We start from the raw sequence: 22,092 nt of genomic DNA, 5'->3' as shown, positions 1-22,092 counted from the left end.
GGTGTTAGGGGCTGCATGGTATCCTCCCAAATTCTGTATGTGGAAGCCCTAACTCTGGTACCTCAGAACATGACTGTGTTTGGATCTCTAAAGAGGGAATTAAGTTAAAATGAGGTTGTTGGGATTGGAGAAGGCAATGGCACCCCACTCCAGTACTCTTGCCTGGAAAATCCCACGGATGGAGGAGCCTGGTGGGCTGCAGTCCATGGGGTCGCTAAGAGTCGGACACGACCGAGCGACTTCACTTTCACTTTTCACTTTCATGCATTGGAGAAGGAAATGGCAACCCACTCCAGTGTTCTTGCCTGGAGAATCCCAGGGACGGGGGAGTATGGTGGGCTGCCGTCTATGGGGTCGCACAGAGTTGGGCATGACTGAAGCGACTTAGCAGCAGCGGGGGTTGGTCCCTAATCCAATATGACCAGTATCCATACAAAAGAAGAGATTTGGACACAATGATGTATAGAGGGATCATGTAAAGACACAGGGAGAACATGGCCATTTACAAGCCAAGGAGGGAGGCATCAGAAGAAACCAACCCAACCTTGATCTGGGCCTTGCAGCCTCCAGGACAGTGAGAAAATTCATTTCTGTTGTTTATTCCAGCGGTCCCCAACCTTTTTGGCACTAGGGACAAATTTTGTAGAAGACAATTTTGCCATGGACCAGGGGTAGGGGCAGTGGTTTTGGGATGACTCAAGTGCATTGTATTTATTATGCACTTTATTCCTATTAACATTGCATCAGCTCCATATCAGATCATCAGGCATTAGATCCCAGAAGTTTGGGACCCCTGGTTTAAGCCACCTGGTCTGTACTTCGTTGTTGTTCAGTTGCTAAGTCATTTCTAACTCCATGACCCCATGTACTGCGGCACACCAGGCTTCCCTGTCGTTCACTGTCTCCCGGAATTCACTCAAACTCATGTTTATTGTGTCAGTGATGCCATCCAACCATCTCATCCTCTGTCGCCCCCTTCTCCTCTTGCTCTCAATCTTTCTCAGCATCAGGGATTTTCCAGTGAGTCAGCTCTTGGTATCAGGTGACCAAAGTATTGGAGCTTCAGCTTCAGCTTCAGCATCAGTCCTTCCAATGAATACTCAGGGTTGATTTCCTTTAGGATTTTTTTAAATTAAAATGATATTTTATTTTAAATAGTCACATCTGACATTTCAAAAAAAGATACCACTAATAAATAACAAAAGTGGAAATACTTATCAAAGTTACAACAGACATAATGTTTAGCTGAGAATCACTTCAACAGAGTAAGGCTCTAAAGATACCAGACAATGATTTCCTTTAGGATTGGCTGGTTTGATCTCCTTGCTGTCCAAGGGACTCTCAAAAGTCTTATGCCCTAGCAAACTAACATATCTTGCTTGGATAGATTATAGGCCACATATAAAACAAAACTGAATTTGTAAAAAAAAAAAACAAAACAAGTGGTTTAAATAAGACAGAGGCCTTTGTGGTTATTGTTTGATTTCTCTCTCACAGAAGCAGCTGGAAACTGAGCATCTAGGGCTTGTATTTTTGCTCCTTGATCATCTGCCACCCTGTCTCTTTTCTCATCCTGCTCCCTCATATTGGTCTGTGGCTTCCATCTTCAAGGTCACAAGTTCAAGATCAAGATGACTTTCATCCCGAGGAAGGAGGGAGGAAAAAAGGCCAAAAGGAGCACACTTTTTAACGGAGTGTGTCTTCCTTTAAGCAGCCTATTTGGATGTTCCACAGAGCACTTCTATTTACATCACATGGGCTGGAACCTAGCCTTCTAAAGGAGGCTATCTACATTGTCATCCCAAATAAAACTGGGATTCTGTCATTAAGGGAAACGAGGAAGTGAAAGTTAAGCGGGTAACTAGTTAACAATGTCTGCCTCACCTTCACACTTAGAACTATTGATATTTAAAGCTCTTGCACTGTGGGATGTCTGATACCCTGTATCTTTATTTGTTGTTTAGTTGCTCAGTTGTGTTGGACTCTTTGGGACCTCATGGGCTGCAGCACGCCAGGCTTCCCTATCCTTCACCATCTTCCGGAGTTTCCCAAACCCATGTCTGTTAAATCAGTGATGCCATCCAGCCATCTCATCCTCTGTCACCCCCTTCTCCTATGTACATGCTATGCCGTTTCCTATTGTCATTGAGCAGAAACAACTCATAAGAAAAAAGAGTTTTTTCTTTTCTGAAATCATAGGGGAAATGTCATAAGCTTTCTCCCCAGAGTGCACTGCTCCACCCAGTGGCTCAGCGCCTGTCCTGGTGCAGTCATGCTAAAAAACATGCACAGCTGTGGTCGGTCATGTGCTCTTCTGGGAGGGGTCACCCTGGTCATTCATTTTGCCAGCTGCTAAGTTAAGGTGTAAAAGTGCTGGGATTCTTAGTCCATTGTATCTAATGATACAGAAAAAAAAAAAAAAGGAATGTTTTATAGAAGTTGTTGGGATTGTGTGAAAAAATTAAAAATCCCAGGACTAGTTTCATCTAAGGAGGAAATGAATTCAGTTTATTATCCAGAGGTATGAAAACATCTGGATTGATTGCATTTTCACCCATCTGATGTTAGGAACTTGATTCAGTTCAACCCTGTGAGAATGTATTTTAACTAAGGGTGTGTGTGTGTGTGTGTGTGTGTGTGTGTGTGTGTGTGTGTGTGTGTGTGTGTGTCACTCAACTGTGTCCAACTCTTTGCCACCCCACGGACTGCAGCCCACCGGGCTCCTCTATCCATGGAATTTTCCAGGCAAGAATACTGGAGTGGGTAGCCATTCCTTTCTCCAGAACTAAGGGTCTACTGTCTTTTTTTTTTTTTTGGCCCCACCACAGGGTATGTGGAACTTCCAGGACCAGGGATTGAACCAGCATCCTCTGCAGTGGAAGTGCAGAGTTTTAACCACTGGGCCAGCAGGGAACACCAGGGTCTACTGTCAATCAAGAGCCAGATGGGCACTGATGAAAAGATGAATATGACAAGGTTCCTGCACTAAAGAGCCTGCAAACTAGCAGAGGAGATGAACAATCCACAGTAAATATAATGTAGATTTCAGGCGGTCCTTGCTATTATATGATGATAATAATAGGGGGAAACCCTGATTTTGGAATTGCATCATTTGTCTGAGGTCCCATAGCTAGTGAAGTGGTAGGGAAGAATCTGAACCCTGGTCTGTGGATGAAGAGGTATATCTTTCTCCCAGCATAGTACCATTTGGGTTCATCACTGAAGCACTCAGGATAGTTAAACTGGAGGCCAGATGAAAGACCCATCGAACAGGAGTCTGGAGGCAGGAATGCCCAGATGGGATAAGACACCCCTGGCAGTCCAGTGGTTGAGACTTCACCTTCAATGCAGGGGATGCGGGTTCAGGGAACTAAGATCCTACACACCCAAAACCTAACACAGAAGAAACATTGTAACATATTCTATAAAGAAAAAAAGATGTGAACCTGGTCTGAGGGCATGTAGTTAAGGCAGGAGAGGAGGGGACAGAAGTGAAAGAGACTCCGTGGTCATGGCTTAAATGAGGCCACCATTGCCCTGAGGTTTAATACTAACCGTGCCTCTAAGAGGTTCGGTGGCTGAAAATGGTAAAATCAAATCTCCTACCAACTTTCCCATCTTAAGGTGGCCCTCAGCTGGGCTCCTTCTGGCTAGTGTCACACCACAACATACGAGGGATGCCTCAACTGGAGGGTGCAGCAAGAGTTTCTAGCAATATATATTTATATATATATATTTTTCTTTCAGCTGCGCGGGGTCTTCATTGCTGTGTGCAGGCTTTCTCTAGTTGCAGTGTGTGGGCGCTGCTCTTCATTGTGGTGGGCAGGTTTCTCACTGAGGTGGCTTCTCTTGTGGCAGAAAATGGACTCCAGGCATACAGACTTAGCAGTCACAGAGCACGAGCTTTGTTGTTCTGCGGCATGTGGGATCTTCCCAGACCAGGGTTGTAACCCATGTCCCCTGCATTGGCAGGCAGATTCTTAACCACTGGCCCACCAGGCAAGCCCTCTAGCGATATCTGTAATCAAGCAGGGGTGATATTCAAAATACTGAAAAACTGGAGTGGCACGGTTACCAGCTCATCAGAACTCACTCCCGTGACCTGAAGGGTACAGCTCGGTTCAAGAGGCTCTGTGGTGCCAAACATTAACCCTGTAAAGATGAATCATGGGGAATCATGGGAAGAGGGTCCTGAGATTGGGTCTGAGGTGGAGACACGGGAGACCATGACTGTTCTTTTTTAAAAAATTTAATTAATTAATTTATTTGGTTGTGCTGGGTCTTAGTTGTAGCACTCAAGATCTTCCATCTTCCTTGCAGCATGTGGGATCTTTAGTTGCGGCATACAAACTATTAGTTGTGGCGTGTGGGATTGAGTTCCCTGACCAGGAATGCATTCAGGCCACTTGCATTGGGAGCGTGGAGTCTTAGCCACTAGACCATCCAGCAAGTCCTTTACTTTTGTACTTTTTAACCTAATGCAAGAAGAATCACCACATCTCCTGAGCTTTATATTTATTCACATGTAGCAATGAACTGATTATCTTTTGACAACAATTCCAGATTTCCAGGAGAGAATGTTATTGGCCCAGGCTGAGGTGGGTGTCTGTTCCTGGTCACCATCATTTCTTGTGAAAAGGAGAGCAGGACTCATATAATTAAATCAAACACTTAAAACTTGCGTTTTGCCAAGCATCATGAAAAAAAGCTAAAAGGCAGACAGTAAACTGGGAGGAGAACTCCAACATGGCAGAGAGAAAAATATCTTACAGATCAGTAAGAAAAAGACAAACTTTCTGATTGAAACATGGAGAGAGGAATCATATTTTTATTTCTCCAAAATAAATAAACCTATTTGTATATGAAAAAATACAGCAGTGATTATCTCAGTAGATTTCAAAGAAATGCAAATTCAAATAAGATGCAATTTTTTTGCCTATTGGTGGGGCCAGAATAAAAATTAGGATAGTGTACATTGTTGGCAAGGCTCAGGAAAAAAGCATTCTCATTCTCTCAAGGGGATGGAGACTTTCTGATGAAAATTTGGTGAAATGTATCAAAACTCTAAGTGCCTAATTCCACTTCCAAGAATGACTCTGAGGAAATAGACAATAAAAATAATAGAAATGGTCATAATCCACAGCATTTACTATATGGCAGGCACTCTTCTGAATGCTGTACATGTATTTCTTCACTTATCCACTGTTATCAATCCTACGTAACACTCTCTGTAAGATGAGAAAACAGGAGCCACCCTAAATGTTCAACCACAGTACGCTGAAAAATTCACATTTACAGTGCAAAACAATGCAGTAATTAAATATGATGTCATAGATATATATTTGTTGATATTAAAGATGTTTATATTAAAAGACAAAATGTTATAATATGGTATTAAAATAATATGTATATGTACGTATGGGGAAATAGCTGCAAATATGTATATCGTGGCTACATCTAAGCATGGGATTTTAAGTCAGTTGTATTTTTTATTAGATATTTATTCATTTATTTATTTGGCTGCACCAGGTCTTAGTTGGGGCATGCAGAATCTTGTATTTTTGGCATGCAGGATCTTTAGTTGTAGCATGTGGTATATTTATAGTTGTGGTGTATGGAATCTTGTTCCCTGACTAGGGATCGAACTTGGGCCCTCGGCAGCGGGAGCTTGGACTCTTAGCTACTGGACCACCAGGGAAGTTCTGTAATTAGTTGTATTTTAAAAGGGGTGGGAAAGTGAAAGAGTTAGTTGCTCAGTCATGTCTGACTCTTTGTGACCCTAAGGACTGTAGTCCGCCAGGCTCCTTTGTCTGTGAGATTCTCCAGACAAGAATACTGGAGTGGGTTGCCATTCCCTTCTCCCGGGGATCTTCCTGACCCAGCAATTGAACCCAGGTCTGCCACATTGCAGGTAGACTCGACCAGCTGAGCCACTAGGGAAGCTCAAAAGGGGTAGGGGAGGCACATAAATGCACTGATGCTTCCCAAATACTGAAAAGTCTATAATTTAAACAAAAATCCTCAGAATAATACACTTAATTAAAATTATCTATAATACTGCAATTGCCTTGAAAATTTAGGGAAGTGATTTGAATTCATCTCCTAAGAGGAAAAGGTATGAATTTTATCTGTGTTATCTGAAACATCTCCTATACTTTGCAGCACAGATAGAGGCAATTATATTTAGAGAACTTATAATCTCTTTCCGAAGAATTCGCTTCCTGGACTCTCCAAGACAAGCTGTAAGGGAAGTGGGCTGAACACACCTGCTAAGCAAAGGCCTAACATTCAATCCAAGAGCTGTGAGCTATAGATCATGATCACACACAGGCCGAGCCCCTCTGTGGGTTCCTGAAGGTCCATGACTTTCTGTCCATTACTCAGTAAGAGGTGTGGGCAACAGGATGTTGCTTCATGGAAAGGAGGACCTTCTTGCAGGGAACTGCAAATGAATTCATTAAATTATTTATTGATGACTACGCAACGCACTAGTGGCTGGCGAGAACAGTATCATCAGTATTTTGGAAGCATCAGTGCATTTCCGTGAATCCCCTACCACTTTTAAAATGCAATTGATGATAGGACTTCCCTGGCAGTCTAGTGTCACAGAGATGCACAGATCAAGTCCTGTCTTTAAAGGGATGACAAGGTGTTAGGGAGAGTTAAGCCGACAGTTACAAATACACTATACTAACGGCCAGGCACAGAGCACAGTAGTTACAAGGGGGCAGAAATGCTTAAGTCTGTCTAGGGGTCATGGAGGCTCCATGTAAAGGAGCAGTAAAGCTAGTCATTCTGTGCATGCATGCTCAGTCTGTCCGACTCTGCAACCCCATGGACTGTACCCTGCCAGGCTCCATGGAATTCTCCAGGCAAGACTACTGGAGTGGTTGCCATGCCCTCCTCCAGGGGATCTTACCCACCCACGGATTGAAGCCGAGTCCCCAGGGTCTCCTGCACTAGCAGGCAGATTCTTTTACTGCTGAACCACCAGGGAAGCCCTATAGCCAAGTATTAATATTATAAGAATCCTAATTCTCTAATATCTGTAGCTATTGACTGATTTATGTGCTAGGCACATAAATTAGTCAATATAAATAAATAAAAGAATAAAAATAAAATTATATATAATAAAATAAAAAGTAATAAAATTAAAATTATATAACAAGAAGATTGAAAATAAAATAAAATAAAAAATAATAATAAAACATAAATCAGAAAATAGGTAGGCGTGATTGGTGTTAGGTGTCTGGGGAGCCTAGATCTCAGTACTTATTTTTCCTCCCCTACAGAATTCTGGAAAATGGAAAATACATCCAAAGGTCATTAACCAGCAGGGAAATGGGGTAGAGAATTTATCTGTGAAAGCAACCTTCACCTCCATGTAGGGCTTCCTGGTAAATCAGACTACAGAAAATTCCAGATCTCCCAGATCTTGGAAACTGAAGACACAGGTATAACTGTCATGCTATGACAGGCCCTGCACACAGGCCTCCCTCAAAACACACTAGCTTCAGGTGAACAGAGACAGTGCAGAGGGAGGGAGGGCAGGTAGGAATGGGGGGTGGATATGAGAGTGGATAGGTGAGATTCTGCCCAGGTGGTTTTATTGTATGAGCACAAAGTATACCAGAGAGAAAGAGGACGTGGTGGGTAAGGAGAGTGATCTGTCACCCCGTGACCCTGCTCCATAATGAACCATGGGCCAATAGATGTCATCTCATGCATCACCTGTGGAGAATGAATAAATCTGGGGAAAGGAGGGTAGGGGTGAATTTTCCATATACAAATTTCTCTCCTTTAGAAGAGACATTGAAATGAAGATATTAAGGAAGATGTTTAGCTATGTGTTAGAAAGAATGCCTGAGAATGAATTGGCCCACCTATGACTACAGACCCCCACAGGGGCCTTCCCTGGTGGCTTAGCGGTAAAGAATCCGCTTGCCAGTGTAGGAGACACAAGAGACATGGGTTCAATCCCTGGGTCGGGAAGATCCCCTGGAGAAGGAAATAGCAACCCACTCCTGTATTCTTGCCTGGGAAATCTCATGGACAGAGGAGCCTGGTGGGCTACAGTCCATGGACTCGCAAAGAGTCTGACACAACTGAGCATGCATGCACACACAAGGACTATTACGACCATAAAAACAAAACAGAAACACTGCTTCAAAGGTTGCTACATTAGGGCAGGGAATGCCCCTTACTGTCCACCAGGTGGCACCATAGACCAAACACAGCTTGGTTGTTAGTCTATAAAATCTGCAGTGTGAATGTTCGATATCAAACCTGCTAGGGCTAGATACATACAATGGAAAATTATTCAGTCTTATAAGGGAAGAAAAGGGACTTCCCTGGTGGTCCAGTGACTAAGACTCCAAGCTCCCAATGCAGGGGGCCCAGGTTTGATCCCTGGTCAGGGAAGTAGATCCCTCATCCTGCAACTAAGACCTGATGCAAACAAATACATATCTTTTAAAATAATAATAAAAAAGGAGAGAAAATTCTGACACATGTGACAGTATCAGTGAACCATGAAGACATTATTCTAAGTGAAATAAGCCAGACAGATAAGGACAAATATTACAGGATTCCACTTAAATAAAGTACTTAGAATAGTCACATTTATAGAGATAGAAAGTAGAATAGCAACTTCCAGGGGAATGAGAAGTTATTGTGGAATGGTACAGAATTCAGTTTGAGGAGATGTCAGGTTTTTCTGAAGACAGATGGTGGTGATGGTTACACAGCAAAGTGAATGTACTTAACACCGCGGAACTGTGGCTAGGTTCACAAAAATGACCAAGATGGTAAATTTTATGTTTTAAATATCTTACACAATTGAAAAAAAATCAGAGGCTCACACTGTTGTCTTTGTGTGCTCAGTCGCTCAGTTGTGTCTGACTCTTTGTGACCTCACGGACTGTAGCCTGCTAGGCTCCTCTCTCCTCTGTCTGTAGAATTTTCCAGGCAAGAATACTGGAGTGGGGTTGCTCTTTCCTTCTTCAGTTGTCTTATACCTGCTGAAACTCCAGGAGGAGGATGTACCTACCAGAAAAGGTGAAGAAGGAAGAAAAGCATGTTTCCAACAATCTTGCCCCTGCTGACCTTGGCTGGCTCCCCAAATCCTGAGTCAGCTTTCTATTTGCATCTTGTTCACTCACTTGTTTATTAAATGCCTACTAAGTGTTGGCCTTGAGCCAGGCAACTGAGAAGACATTCTGCAGGGGCCAAGCCATTTTCTGCACACCTCCAGCTTCCTCTTGCCTATTCCAGTTGCTTTCCCCTAGCCAGTCCTTCAGCCCAAATCTTTTCAGCTTTCTTCTCTCAGTTTTCATTTTAATGAAAAATACTTGGGTTCACATCATATTTTAATTAATTTTTTTTTTTTTTTAATTTTTGGCTACACCATGCAGTATGTGAAATCTTAGTTCTCCAGCCAGGGATTGAACCCGCACCCCCTACATTGGAAGCACAGAGTCTTAACCACTGGACCACCAGGGAAGTCCTTTGTTAAAAAAATTTCATAATTGTTTTGGCATATTTTAATTTTAAAAGGCCTTCCCTGGTGATGTAGTGGTAAGGAATCCATCCACCTGCCAACGCAGGAGACGTGGGTTCGATCCCTGGGTCGGGAAGATCAGCTGGAGAATGAAATGGCAACTTGCTCCAGTATTCTTGCCTGGGAAATCCCATGGACAGAGGAACCTGGCAGGCTATAGTCCATGGGGTCACAAAGAGTGTGACAGGACTTAGCACTAAACAACAATAAAAATTTTAAATGAGGATTAGAAGTAATGGGTGGAGTTTTCTAAAGAAAAAGACCTTACTGCAGAGAATCCAGGGGCAGTCACAGCCTTCCTCTGTTAATCAAGTTAGATGAAAATATGCTACAGCAACAAGCAACCCTTGGATCTCAGTGGCTCCACACTGAGTTTACTTTTTGCTCATGTGACCTGTTCCACACAGTTAGTAGAGGGGGTCTGCTCCACAGTCACCGAGGCTTATGGTAGTTGCACCACCTAGGACACAGTTTCCTGAGCAGTGACAGCAGGGGAAGAGTGGAGAATTAGATTGGCTTTCCCCAGCCTCCATCTGAGACAACCCACATCCCTACCATTGACATCTCAAGGCTCAGGACTGATCACATGGTCCCGTCGAATGCAACTGGACTGTTTGGTGAACAACATTCTAGTTTCTTTCTAAATCTCCCTATTTGTTTATTTTGACCACACCATGTGGCATGCGGGATCTTAGTTCCCCAACCAGGGATGCTCCCTGCATTGGCAGTGGGGCGTCTTAACCCCTGGACCACCAGGGAAGTCCCTCTAGTTTCTTGACTCTGCTTTCACTATACGAATAGTGTAGTCATGGTGACCTGTTTTCCTTGTTGCCCTTTCTGGACTCTTCAGAAGAGGTCAAGCCCTCACATTATTTTGTAACTGTGCCTACCACAGGGCCTGGCGTGTGGTAGGTGCCCTTTGTTTGTAGAATGGATAAAAGATGGCAGAAAGTAAAGGGGACCCAGAGGAAAGTAGAGTCAGTACCGGGAAGGATTTGTTTAGGAAGAGGTGCCATATCTGATAAATGAAGCCAGGAGGGCCAAGAAACCAATTCCATCCAATTTTAAGAGCTAAACCAAATGTCACTGAATATAGTGGGACGTTTTATGTGTCACACAGCTCATTGTTGGGGTTCAGAAATTCCAACAGCAACCAAAGAGAGTGCACATGTAGAAGCAAAGTAGGACCCAGGCAGCACCAAGTGGCTTTGGGAAAAAATCCTCTGATCCCAGAGCAGTTTTATGAATAAAAAAACTGGATGTGAAGGGAAGGGTCTGACTTTCTCAGAAGTTTTCAGAGCTAACTAAAACCAGGGTGCTATTCATAGGTTACCTGGAAAGACCTTGACTTATCCAACTGTTTTTCTCTGGTAGAGAAATAAAAAGGATCAACCCTACAGAATCACTGCTAGTTTAGAAAATGAGCAGTTTTATAGGCCTCAGTTTGTAAAATAAGTAGGTTCATATAGAATGTGGAAGATATACAAGGACCCTTTAAGTTATAAGCAGGGTGACCATTCAAGTTTGTCTCTGTTGTTACTGGTTAATTTATTAGTAACACATCTCACAGTTACTCTCAAAACTGTTTCTGTTTAGACAATAAATTGCAAGGTCATCCATCCCAGTTACAAGTGATAACTGGCTGGAAAAAGGTAACAGACACTAGGTCCTAGAAAGGGGCAGAAGAACAAACATTTCCATTGGCTGAAAACACCCAGCTTGTGCTGGGCTGGGCACCTAGACGGCCTGTTTCAGGGCTAAGAAGTAGGGGGAACCCCTGGGACCCTGGAGGGGTTAGGGGATGAGGGAAGCCTGGATGCTTCTAGCACTTCCTGAAGAGCAAGGGCTAGGTCAAATGAGAACGATGTTGGCGGTTGGCTCCTTGCCCATGCATTTGCTATCTTCTTGACCTTGGGAAGGCACATAAGGCACCTGACCATCACTTTCCTAATCTGTAAAATGGGGGTGTTTACCTCCGAAAGCTGCTTCTCTTATTTAACTGTTGGCCACTATTCTTCCATTATGCAGCTGACGACACATAAGTTATGGGAGGGCAGACTGTGCCAGTACAGGCTCATAATTCTCAGAGCTACATTTATGAGCCAAGTACTCAGGCAGTCGGTGCACAGTATCTGATTTCCAAAGGAGAAAACGGAGACTTGGAGAGAGAACTTGCATAAGGTCACACAACTCATACATGGCTGGGGAAGACTGACCCCAGGAAAAAAAAAAAGCTAGTTCAAAGCTCACGCTCTAACTATATAAGGGCTATTGAGCTGAAGGGAGGAAGCCGCCAGCGTCCAGCTCTGCTCTTCTCAGACTCCCATCTCCAAGGCTCTTTGCTCACCCGCACAGTCCCTCCAGGATCGCACCCTGGAAGAGGAGCAAACACAACAAAGGGCGGAGTAGAGCCTGGCCGACCGGTCGACATCCCACAAAACGCGATGACTGGACCCCAGCACACCACTCGGGGATGGTGCCAAGCGTCCTCCCTTCGGTCCAGAAAACAGGCCACCTTTGAGACTTGCTCCCTGGGCGGGGAGGAAGCGCGGAGCCCCCGGGTCGGGCTGAGAGCTTACGTAAGGCCAACCGGCGGCTGCGCCCGGGTCTCCCAAGGGTAGGCGCTGAGCCCCCGGCCTGGACGGGCCTCCCTCCGGTCCGCTCCCCCGCGTCTCAGCCGGGGACCACCGGCCGGGCGCCCGCGGTGTCCGCGCTGGGCGGGGGCGTCCTCCCGCAGCCACCCAGCTTCCCGGGGGAGGAGCAGCGCATCGCGCAAGCATCCGGGAGCGGCGGAGGGGGCGGGAGGAAGGGCGAGAGGAGGAAGCGGGATTTAAACGAAAGGCGGTGACGCCACACAAAAGATTTCTATAGGCTCCAGGGAGGTTACGGCCGAGGCGGCGGCGGCGAGCCCGGGGGCGAGGCGCGGACGGGAAGAGGCGAAGCCTCCAGCGGCCCCGGCGGGCGAGCGGGCGGCGGCGCACCCACGGCCGCGCTCCGAGGTGAAGCCGCGCGGGGAGAGGAAGCGGGTGTTTTCCCCTCTGCCTTTCGGTCCCCGCCCTTCCTTTCAGTTTCTCCCGGCTCGCTCGGAAGTTGGAGGTTGACAAAAATGGCAGGAGCCGGGGCCCGGGCGGGTCTCTGCAGCGCCGCGGGGACCTTCTGAGTTGACCGGGCCGCCGGGAAGACGCGCGCGGCGGCGTCCGATGCTCAGGGCCCGCGGTCCCGGGAGAGCTCAGCCGCTGCGGGCCCGAGGCGAGGAGGAGGCGACGGGGATGGACTCGCGCCGACAGCCGGCGGCGGGCCGTGGGGCGCGCGGTCCGGGAGGGCGTGTCGCCTCGGCTCCGGGCCGCGCTCTGTGAACCGGCGAGGCGGGAAGGGGCCGCCGCGGCGCCCGGCACGCCCGGGCGTGGCGGGCGGGCGAGAGCGCGAGCGGGGCGGCCGCTGTGCGCAATCAGTGCAGGCTCCCGCCCGACTCTGACTCGGCCGCGCCAGCACCGGCCACACCCTCGGCCCTGCAGCCGCCGCTTCCCGAGAGCGGGAGGCAGGAGATGCCCACGGGGCGGCCGTACGTCCTCGAGGGCCAGCCCCGGCCGCCGTCGCGGGGAAGTGCCGCCCGGCGGGGTCTGGACGCCTGAAGCCCACGTGCGCCGCGGAGCCCGAGGTGGCTGACAGCAGAGCCTGCCGGAGCAGCCGCCCGCGCTCCTCCCCGAGGAAAGGATTTTGATTTCAAAGAAAGGAAGGAAGGACAACTCCCAGCTTCCCTCTCCCGCCCCCCTTGCCCCGGCAGTCGGACCGGGCCATGCCCAGGAAGGCGGCGGCGGCGGCAGCCCAGCAGAAGGGACTTTCCTGGCACTCCGGCGACGAGGAGCGCAGTCTGTGAGTTTGCTCTGCCCCGGTTCATGGTTCCTGCAAGCCCTCCAAGAGGCCGAAAGCTGCAGCCCCTCGCCGCGCCCCGAAGAGCCTCCTGCGTTCTGTGGCCCCCGGGCCCGCTCCGCGCCGCCGGGGCTCCGGCCGCCGCAGCCCAGTGCCCTCTGCCCGCGGCGGTGGATGGCATGATGGTTCGGGGAAGGCACCGCGGCCTTGGCCAGCTGAGTCGCGACGGCCGCGGGGGCGGCGGCATCGGCAGCGGCGGTGGTAGCGGGCTCCCCAGCGGCATGCCAGTGCCCCCCGGGCGCGATGGCTAGCGGCAGCGCTGGGAAGCCCAGTGTCGAGGCGGCTTCTCCGGCTCCAGCGAGCGCCGTCGGCGGGGCCTCGTCGCAGCCGCGGAAGAGGCTGGTGTCCGTCTGTGACCACTGCAAAGGCAAGATGCAGCTGGTGGCCGACCTGCTGCTGCTGTCGAGTGAGGCGCGGCCCGTGCTCTTCGAGGGCCCCGCCGCCTCCTGCGCCGGCGCCGAGTCCTTCGAGCAGTGCCGGGACACCATCATCGCGCGCACCAAGGGGCTCTCCATCCTCACCCACGACGTGCAGAGCCAGCTCAACATGGGCCGCTTCGGGGAGGCAGGGGACAGCCTGGTGGAGCTGGGAGACCTGGTGGTTTCCCTAACCGAGTGCTCCGCTCACGCGGCCTATCTGGCGGCCGTGGCCACGCCGGGCGCGCAGCCGGCGCAGCCGGGCCTGGTGGACCGCTACCGCGTGACGCGCTGCCGCCACGAGGTGGAGCAGGGCTGCGCCGTGCTGCGCGCCACCCCGCTGGCCGACATGACCCCGCAGCTGCTGCTCGAGGTGTCGCAGGGCCTGTCGCGCAACCTCAAGTTCCTGACGGACGCGTGCGCCCTGGCTAGCGACAAGTCCCGGGACCGCTTCTCGCGTGAGCAGTTCAAGCTGGGCGTCAAGTGCATGAGCACCAGCGCGTCGGCGCTGCTGGCTTGCGTGCGCGAGGTGAAGGCGGCGCCCAGCGAGCTGGCGCGGAGCCGCTGCGCGCTTTTCAGCGGGCCGCTGGTGCAGGCGGTCGGCGCCCTGGTGGGCTTCGCCACCGAGCCGCAGTTCCTGGGTCGCGCGGCGGCCGTGAGCGCCGAGGGAAAGGCGGTGCAGACCGCCATCCTGGGAGGCGCCATGAGCGTGGTGTCGGCCTGCGTGCTCCTGACCCAGTGCCTCAGGGATCTGGCGCAGCACCCCGACGGGGGCGCCAAGATGTCGGACCACAGGGAGAGGCTGAGGAACTCGGCCTGCGCCGTGTCTGAAGGCTGCACCCTGCTATCTCAGGCTTTAAGGGAGAGGTCTTCGCCCAGGACTTTACCGCCAGTGAATTCCAATTCTGTGAATTAGCACCCCCACTCCCACCCTCACCCTCATCCTCATCCCCTCTTCCATCCCCCTACCCCCTCCCAGGCTAAAGGAAGATAACATATTCTCTGCCCTTTTCCATTTATACCAAAGAAATCAACGGTGAAGCTTACCCCCTACCCCCCTCCCCGTTAAATGTTCATGAGGAATCTTCCAGAAGGCAGGGCCATGCATACATGCCATTTATGCACGCACTCTGAGGGCCCCCGTGCCCCACCAGCCCAAGCACAGTAGAGACCAGCAGGTGGAAGATGTGCCATCTGCTGGTTGCGGTGTTAACCCCCGCCCCCTACCCCGGCTGCCCTTCTGGGACTCCTCAACTAAATTTTATTAATTGGGCAGGAAGGAGGTCATGGGTTCATTTCTTTTTTGGTCTTTTATTTTCTTCCCTAATTAAAAGAAAGGTTACCTCAGTTTTCACTCCTTAGACATGGATGTAGCTACCTTTTGTTTGTATGTTGTTATTTTTTTAAGCAGTCGTGATGGATTAGGCGTATACTTGGTGTGGAAAGAGTATGACTTTGCCATGTGATTTGCAAATGGGGGGAGAAAGCTACTGTGAGTGTGTGTTTTATTTTTTAATTTACACTATAGAGTGATTCCCCCCCCCATGTCAAGTTTTTACCTTGCATGTACTGGAGTATTTATTTCATCTATTAAAATGTTATGTTTCTCAGATGACTTTCTGCAATGATTGTTGATTTTTCAATAATTGTAATGTTGCAGGCTGCCTGTCATTCCTGGAAAGGCACCCTAGAAAGGTTTCGCTTCGGTAGTGGTGAGGTGGGTCCCCTTTATGAAGAGTTAACTTATTTGAACAGCCTAGAATTCAAGAAGAGAGAACTGTTTGTAAAAAGAAAACTGTCCCCTTGTAAAGGCAGGGGACACTTACAGTGGTTAGATTACCTATAGTGCTAGAGTGGCTGTTTGGGTTTTCTTTGTTTTTTGTCTGTCTTGCTTCTAGTTTCTCCTGGAAAGTAATTTTGCCTCCATTGTCCTCTTCTCATCTTCCTGTCCTAATGAACAGGGTTCAGGCTAACTGCAGTCTGATCTGTATTCCACCTGTCTTTTTCAGATTAAGGCTCTTGCTAGTCCTATGTGGAATGCATGTAGGGAATCTGTGTATGGACCTGCAAAAGTACTGTATATCAAATGAGAATATGTAGGCAGGTCTGTTCAGACAAGAACCAACTGCTCTTGATTTTAGAAAACCAAACAAATGTAGACTGTTCTAGACTGTTCAGTGTAGGGGGAAGTATTCTGAAAAGTGTGATAATAACTTTCTAGACCCAGGGCATGATGGCAGGCAAAGGGCTTATCTTTGTGACCTTGGTCTAAGATATGCCCCGGTTCCTTGTATGTTGGATGCTTTGTTCAGTGAAATCTGGAATTACTTTGAGGTAGCTGGTCCTTTCTGCAGACAGTTTTAAGAAAAAAAATATTGGGGAAAAGGTGTATGGTTTTGCTGAACCTAGCTAAGTTCTGAACATTTTCCCACTGAAAAAACAACAAATGTATTTGCCGTGCCTATCCTCAGAGAGCTACGTGGATAAAACTCGTACATGCTTTAAATTTGCTCAGTTTATTTATTTATTTTTTCTTGGAATTTGTTGTGCCTAAACCTTTGCAGTTGCCACAGAGCTGAAAAGAAAAGATTTTTCCACTGTGATATGTTAGAGAGAGGAAAGTTGTAGTGATTGTTTTTACTTGAATGACTGTATTTATTACAAGAACATTGTATTCAGCATGTAGAACCTCTTTAAATCTATGTTGGGTTACTTCACTCCTTGAGCTTCTCTGAAGTTTGAAAAAGTCTTAAAGTGGTCGAGTGTATACATTTTTAAAAATGGTCAGGGGAATTGTTCTTTTTCTCTCTTAGATCCTGGTAGACAGAAGTCTATAAAAGATGTAAATGACCTTTAACGTTTATTCCTCTCCCCCTACCCTTCTTTAAGTCTGGATTGGTCAGGTTCAGGAAACATTTAAGTGGAGAAAACCTACCAAACCTATGTGCCAGTGACAGTCCTGCTTGCATATAGGAATTTTTACTTACTTTTATTCATTGAATTTCCATAAGTAATGCTGACATTTATAATTGCATGTTTCCTTTAGCCTGTGCAGATCACAAAGAGTCAACTGAATGGAACATAGTAAAATAAAACCAGAGCCAGAAATCTGCAAATTTGGTATCTGATTAGGAAAAAAAGAATTGCCAATTGTTCCTTGGACTCATTCCTTGCAGAAGCAATTTTCAGGACAGTGCAAGCCAAAAAAAAAAACAACCCACTTTCCCTATCTACTTGGATGCAGTTAACTAGCTAGTCACCAAATTAACTTTGAAACTTCTTTTCCTCTTAGCCAAGTGACCATTGCTTTTAACATTTCTATGTATTAAAGATTTTTGGACTTGTAGTTGAAATCTCTGTCCTCTGAAATTGATCAAAGATTCCGTTGTGTGTTGACCTCTTTTTTTCTCCCTCTATCTCTAAGATAAAGTTCAGGATTTTTCATCCAGCAGGTGGCTTGAAGTGAATTCCGCTTGTATTTTTTCAACTTCAGGAAAGTAGAGTGAGGAATGCACAGTATTTCTGTGTGTCTGTATCACTTGCTTAGCTGGGCACAAGTCTTTGATATTTTAACTTTCTCCCGATACATTGTTGTTGTTCTTTAGTTGTTAAGTTGTGTCGGACTCTCTTACAACCCCATGGACTGTAAGCCTGCTGGGCTCCTCTGCCTGTGGAATTTCTCAGGCAAGAATACTGGAGTGGGTTGCCATTTCCTTCTCTAGGAGATCGTCCCGACCCAAGGATCAAACCTGTGTCTCCCGCTTGGCAAGCAGATTCTTTACCACTGAGCCACCTGGGAAGCCCACTTCTCCCAGTGTACCAAGCAGCTAAACTTGTATTTTAAATAGCCCTGATTTTGTGAAAGCATCTCAGACCTATTTCATTGGGTTTATTTAATAAGGGCAGCAGAGATACTGGTTCCAGGAATAAAATCACAGTGGCCTGATTTTTTTTTTTTTCCAGATTAAACCACCCTAGAGTTAATTTAGACAGCTATCCTTGGGCTTTTCTGACTTCCGAGGGTAAGTTTTCTTAAACACGGGCTTAATGGGCACCATCCTGACTGAGAATGTTGGAAACCTTCCTTCGAATGGTCCTGAGAGAAGGAAATGATTATGGCACTGTTCTCGGAACAGAAGCCATTATTTATGACAGTCAACTGAAGTAAATGGGACAAAAGGCTTTCAAACACAAGACTTCGCTAGAAAAAAAGCATAGCTCTGTCTTTCCGTGGTTGTTTAAGCTTGGCCTTTTTCTGTCACTCTTTCTGGGTTGATGTTGGGAAATGCAAAAATTACGTGTTTCTGTGTTTCGAACTCCAACCTCATATCCACCCGTTTTTTTTTTTTTTTAGTCATGTTTCTGAAAAAATATCTCGTTCATAATTCTGGAAGCATCATTTAAACCTGATTGGTTATTTTGCGGATACTTTTTTTTTTTAAAGCTGGCATAGGGATCTAAAATATTTGACAGTTTGAAGCAGCTAATTTTAACAGAAACACCTGTTTGTTTTTTTTTTCCCCCAGAATGAATGTGACTATGGTAACATGCAGATCAGGCAAAGGATTTGAAAAATGCCTGCCAAAGCCTCTTCTGAGCTTTGCTCAGTAAACAGAGAGGAGTTAGAGAAGAAATCTGTGAAGCCCTGGTGCTACTTTCACCATCAGGCCATCCCCTGGCCTGTGGGTGCTTAGAATTCCAACTCCTGGAAGAGCCATGAAGGAACCCACCTCGGGTTCCAGGGTGGAAACAGGTACCTGTGTTCCCTACAGGCAAATTCTTGTCTCGATTGAAAAAAATTTTTTTTTTCTTTCTTTGCATGAGTATGTGTAAAATGAATTGGCTTCTTTTATTGAAAGCAGGGTTTTTATTTGGGATCATTTGGGTAGGTGAGTTGTCTGGTTCCACTCAGTGGCAGGGGTTCAGAGATTGGATTGATCTGATGCTGCAGGGGGAAAAGTGTTACTTGTATCTATGATTAAGGTTGATTTAATTGAACTGTAAAGCCCCTTCAGGTCAGGGATTGTCGTACTTGGCACATGTGCAGTTGTTTTGGCACATGTGCAGTTGTTTTTTTTTAAGTGAATGTGTGTCAAGATACCTGCCTCAAATATATCCAAGTGTGAAAGTGTTAGTCACTCAGTTGTGTCTGACTCTTTGCAACCCCTGTGGACTGGGGCCCGCCAGGCTCCTCTCTCCATGGGATTTCCCAGGCAAGAATACTGGAATAGGTTGCCATTTCCTCCTCCAGTGGATCTTCCTGACCCAGCGATCGTACTCCATACTTGGGTCTACCTGCATTGCAGGCAGACTGCCTTCAGGCCACCAGGGAAGCCCACTTTTTTTTCATGAAATGAAAGTTACAATGGGCCTTTGTTAGTGACTGTAGAGCAGGGAACCAGCAGTGTGTGCCAGCCACTGTCAGAGGCCATAGGGTCCAGCTCTGAGGGGATCTTGGTTCTTCCTTTTGTAGAAAGTCGGGTGCTGCTCCAGACTTGGTCAGTGGACTGGCAGTAACATCCCCATCGTAATCCTGGGCCCTACCTCTGGCCTATTTCTGTCAGCAACACGGGGTGTGGAGCAATCTGAGTCTCCTCCAGCCCTCCCAGGTGGTTGTGACCCAGGGCCAGTCTGCAAGGCCTGCTGGTTCCTTTTTATTCCCTGTGGACCCTGTAAGATCTCAGTGCTTCTGTATCAAGAGGTAGCAGCATTTCTACAAGTTTCTTGTTTGCTCAGGTGTTTTTTTGTTTTTTTGTTTTTTCTCCTGGATATTTTGAGCCCTTTTCTTCACTTAGGATAATTTAGGCTCTCCTGCCAATTTGGAATTGACAGGTTTTTCTTTTGGGGGTTTGTGTGTGTGTATGTGTGTATAAGTACAGAGGCTTTGTTCTCTTAACTCTCTTTGGAGATGAACTGAAATCGTATAATAGTAAACTGGCAATTTGGCTTTCTATGTTTTTGCATGCTGTTGACTCTTCTCCTAGAAAACTGGAACTAGCAGACAACCTAATTAAAAATCAACCCTTCAGCTCTTTGGCTGCCCAAGAAAGAACACTTTGCTCTTGAGTTTGTAAAGTACTTTATTCAGAACCAAATGAAGCATACAGACTTATTCCAAAGCTCATTTTAGGGAAAAGCCAAAGTTTGCATATACTCAGGAAATGTGTTCTTGAAGGCCAGTCATGCACCAGGAATTAGGAAGATCTTTTAGATCCTTCATATTCACAAGGGTGGTCCCGGGAGCTGGCTTCAGCACCAACAGATAGCAGAATCTTGGCCCCACCCTTGACCTACCCAGTAGTATCTGCTTTGTCAAGATCTCCATGGATTTCTGGGCACACTCATTTTGAGAAGCACTGCTTGAGGAGATAATATGTAGCCTCCATGGCCAAATCCTTGCTCCAGTCTTGACTTTGGGAACCTAGGCATTTACTATGTTTATTTCCATCTTTTCTGTTTATCATGTGTGTTCATGTATGTGATGTAACTGGCTCCTTCCAGCAGTCTTGTGAAGTAGGCAGGTATTACTCACTGTGCGTGTCATCTAAACATTTGTACTTCTGTTTTCCCGTTGTGAAAAATATTTATGATGAATTCCCATGAAATGCAAGACCTCCAGAGTAGTCCTATCCACTTACAAGATGATCGAAAATATTATCTGAAATACTTTATGTTAAAGTTGGTTTCTCCTAAGGATCTTCTTTTTTACCCTTCCAGTAACATGACACAGCAAATACATTGTGATGTCCTTGAGGAGGGTGCAAATAAAGAGCATAGCCCTGTCTTCTAAGTCTTTTGTTCTTCTCTGGGGCAAACCTATCCAGATTCTTGGAAATGTTGGATGTCTAAAGTTCTTCAAAATGTCAAACTTCCAGGAAGTGTTTAAATGCTCATTTAGGTTTGTTAGTACAGTTTCATTAATAGCAAATCTATTTACTGATTTCAAGCTTTATTCTAACTATTCACTAATAACTTACTTTTTTTTTTTTTTTGCTGAAGTAGGACATAGAGAACTTAAAAAAAAAAAAAAACCTCTGTTTTGGGAAAAGAAAAAATGTTAGTCGCTCAGTTGTATCAGACTCTTTGCAACCCCATGGACTGTAGCCCACCAGGCTCCTCTGTCCATAGAACTTTCCAGGCAAAAAATTGGAGTGGGTAGCCATTCCCTTCTCTAGGGGATCTTCCCAACCCAGGGATGGAACCTGGGTCTCCTGCACTGCAGGTGGATTCTTTACCACTGAGCCACCAGGGAAGCGGCTATGCATTCAAGGCTAATGAGCATATTGCCCTGAAAATTTTTCTGCCAAAATTGCAGTATATCACCTAATGTGGTTTCTGACTTCCTTCTAATTTGCCCAAGTTTTATTTTATTTTTTTTATTTTACCACCTGTGCCCCCTGCAGTTCAAGCGTGGAGCCGCAAGCACTGGTCTGCCAGGGAATTCCAAATTTGCCTGTTTTAGACGGCAAAGATACTCATCCAGTGGAAAATCACACATTGGTTGCCTTAGGTATAGGAGACCTGCCTTCATGTCAGACCCCTAGAAGTTAGATATAGGAAACGTAGGTCAGTTTAGTGCTTACTGAGGCCCTTTCCATTTCAACTTTGGCCATCTGCTTCCTGTTCTAAAATGAATGGGTAAGTCATTCCAGTACCTTCCTTGAGATAGACTTTTGGTATAAAAGTTTTTCTAAAAGTTTGCTTGGAGGCTAGGTTTTACTTAAATGTTCCTTCTTTGGTAAGTTCCATGATAAAATATTTCTAAAAACATACATATGATTCTAGTTTTATCACTTGGAACTTCGTTTTAAGGTGTGTAGGCATTTTAGTAATGCTATGAAAAGTCCATCAGTTCAGTTCAGTCGCTCAGTCGTGTCCAACTCTTTGCAACCCCATGAACCGCAGCACGCCAGGCCTCCTGTCCATCACCAACTCCCGGAGTCCACCCAAACCCATGTCCATTGAGTTGGTGATGCCATCCGACCATCTCATCCTCTGTCGTCCCCTTCTCCTGCCCTCAATCTTTCCCAGCATCAGGGTCTTTTCCAGTGAGTCAGCTCTTCGCATCAGGTGGCCAAAGTATTGGAGTTTCAGCTTCAACATCAGTCCTTCCAATGAACACCCAGGACTGATCTCCTTTAGGATGGACTGGTTGGATCTCCTTGCAGTCCAAGGGACTCTCAAGAG

The 22,092-nt window shown here is 46.7% G+C and overlaps 1 protein-coding gene and 1 long non-coding RNA gene across 2 annotated transcripts; one reads left to right on the top strand and one right to left on the bottom strand.

Moving 5' to 3' along the window:
• Positions 1-8,580: 8,580 nt before the first annotated feature.
• On the bottom strand, positions 8,581-12,310 carry LOC145528416 (uncharacterized). Its single transcript, XR_014070392.1, has 2 exons — positions 11,907-12,310; positions 8,581-9,045 (listed from the first exon to the last, which is right to left on the bottom strand). It is a non-coding gene; the product is annotated as an uncharacterized LOC145528416 (long non-coding RNA).
• A 46-nt stretch (positions 12,311-12,356) lies between these two features.
• TLNRD1 (talin rod domain containing 1) lies at positions 12,357-20,689 on the top strand. Its single transcript, XM_081546722.1, has one exon. The coding sequence runs from the start codon at positions 13,733-13,735 to the stop codon at positions 14,819-14,821; it is 1,089 nt and encodes a 362-aa protein (XP_081402848.1). The 5' UTR covers positions 12,357-13,732; the 3' UTR covers positions 14,822-20,689.
• Positions 20,690-22,092: the final 1,403 nt, after the last annotated feature.

Source organism: Giraffa tippelskirchi, chromosome 12 (assembly GCF_054371585.1).
Source record: "Giraffa tippelskirchi isolate mGirTip1 chromosome 12, T2T-mGirTip1v1.2.pri, whole genome shotgun sequence".
Classification (NCBI taxonomy): Eukaryota; Metazoa; Chordata; class Mammalia; order Artiodactyla; family Giraffidae; genus Giraffa; species Giraffa tippelskirchi.
The sequence above is the reverse complement of the archived record's forward strand: the minus strand, read 5'-3'. Positions and strand labels throughout refer to the sequence as shown.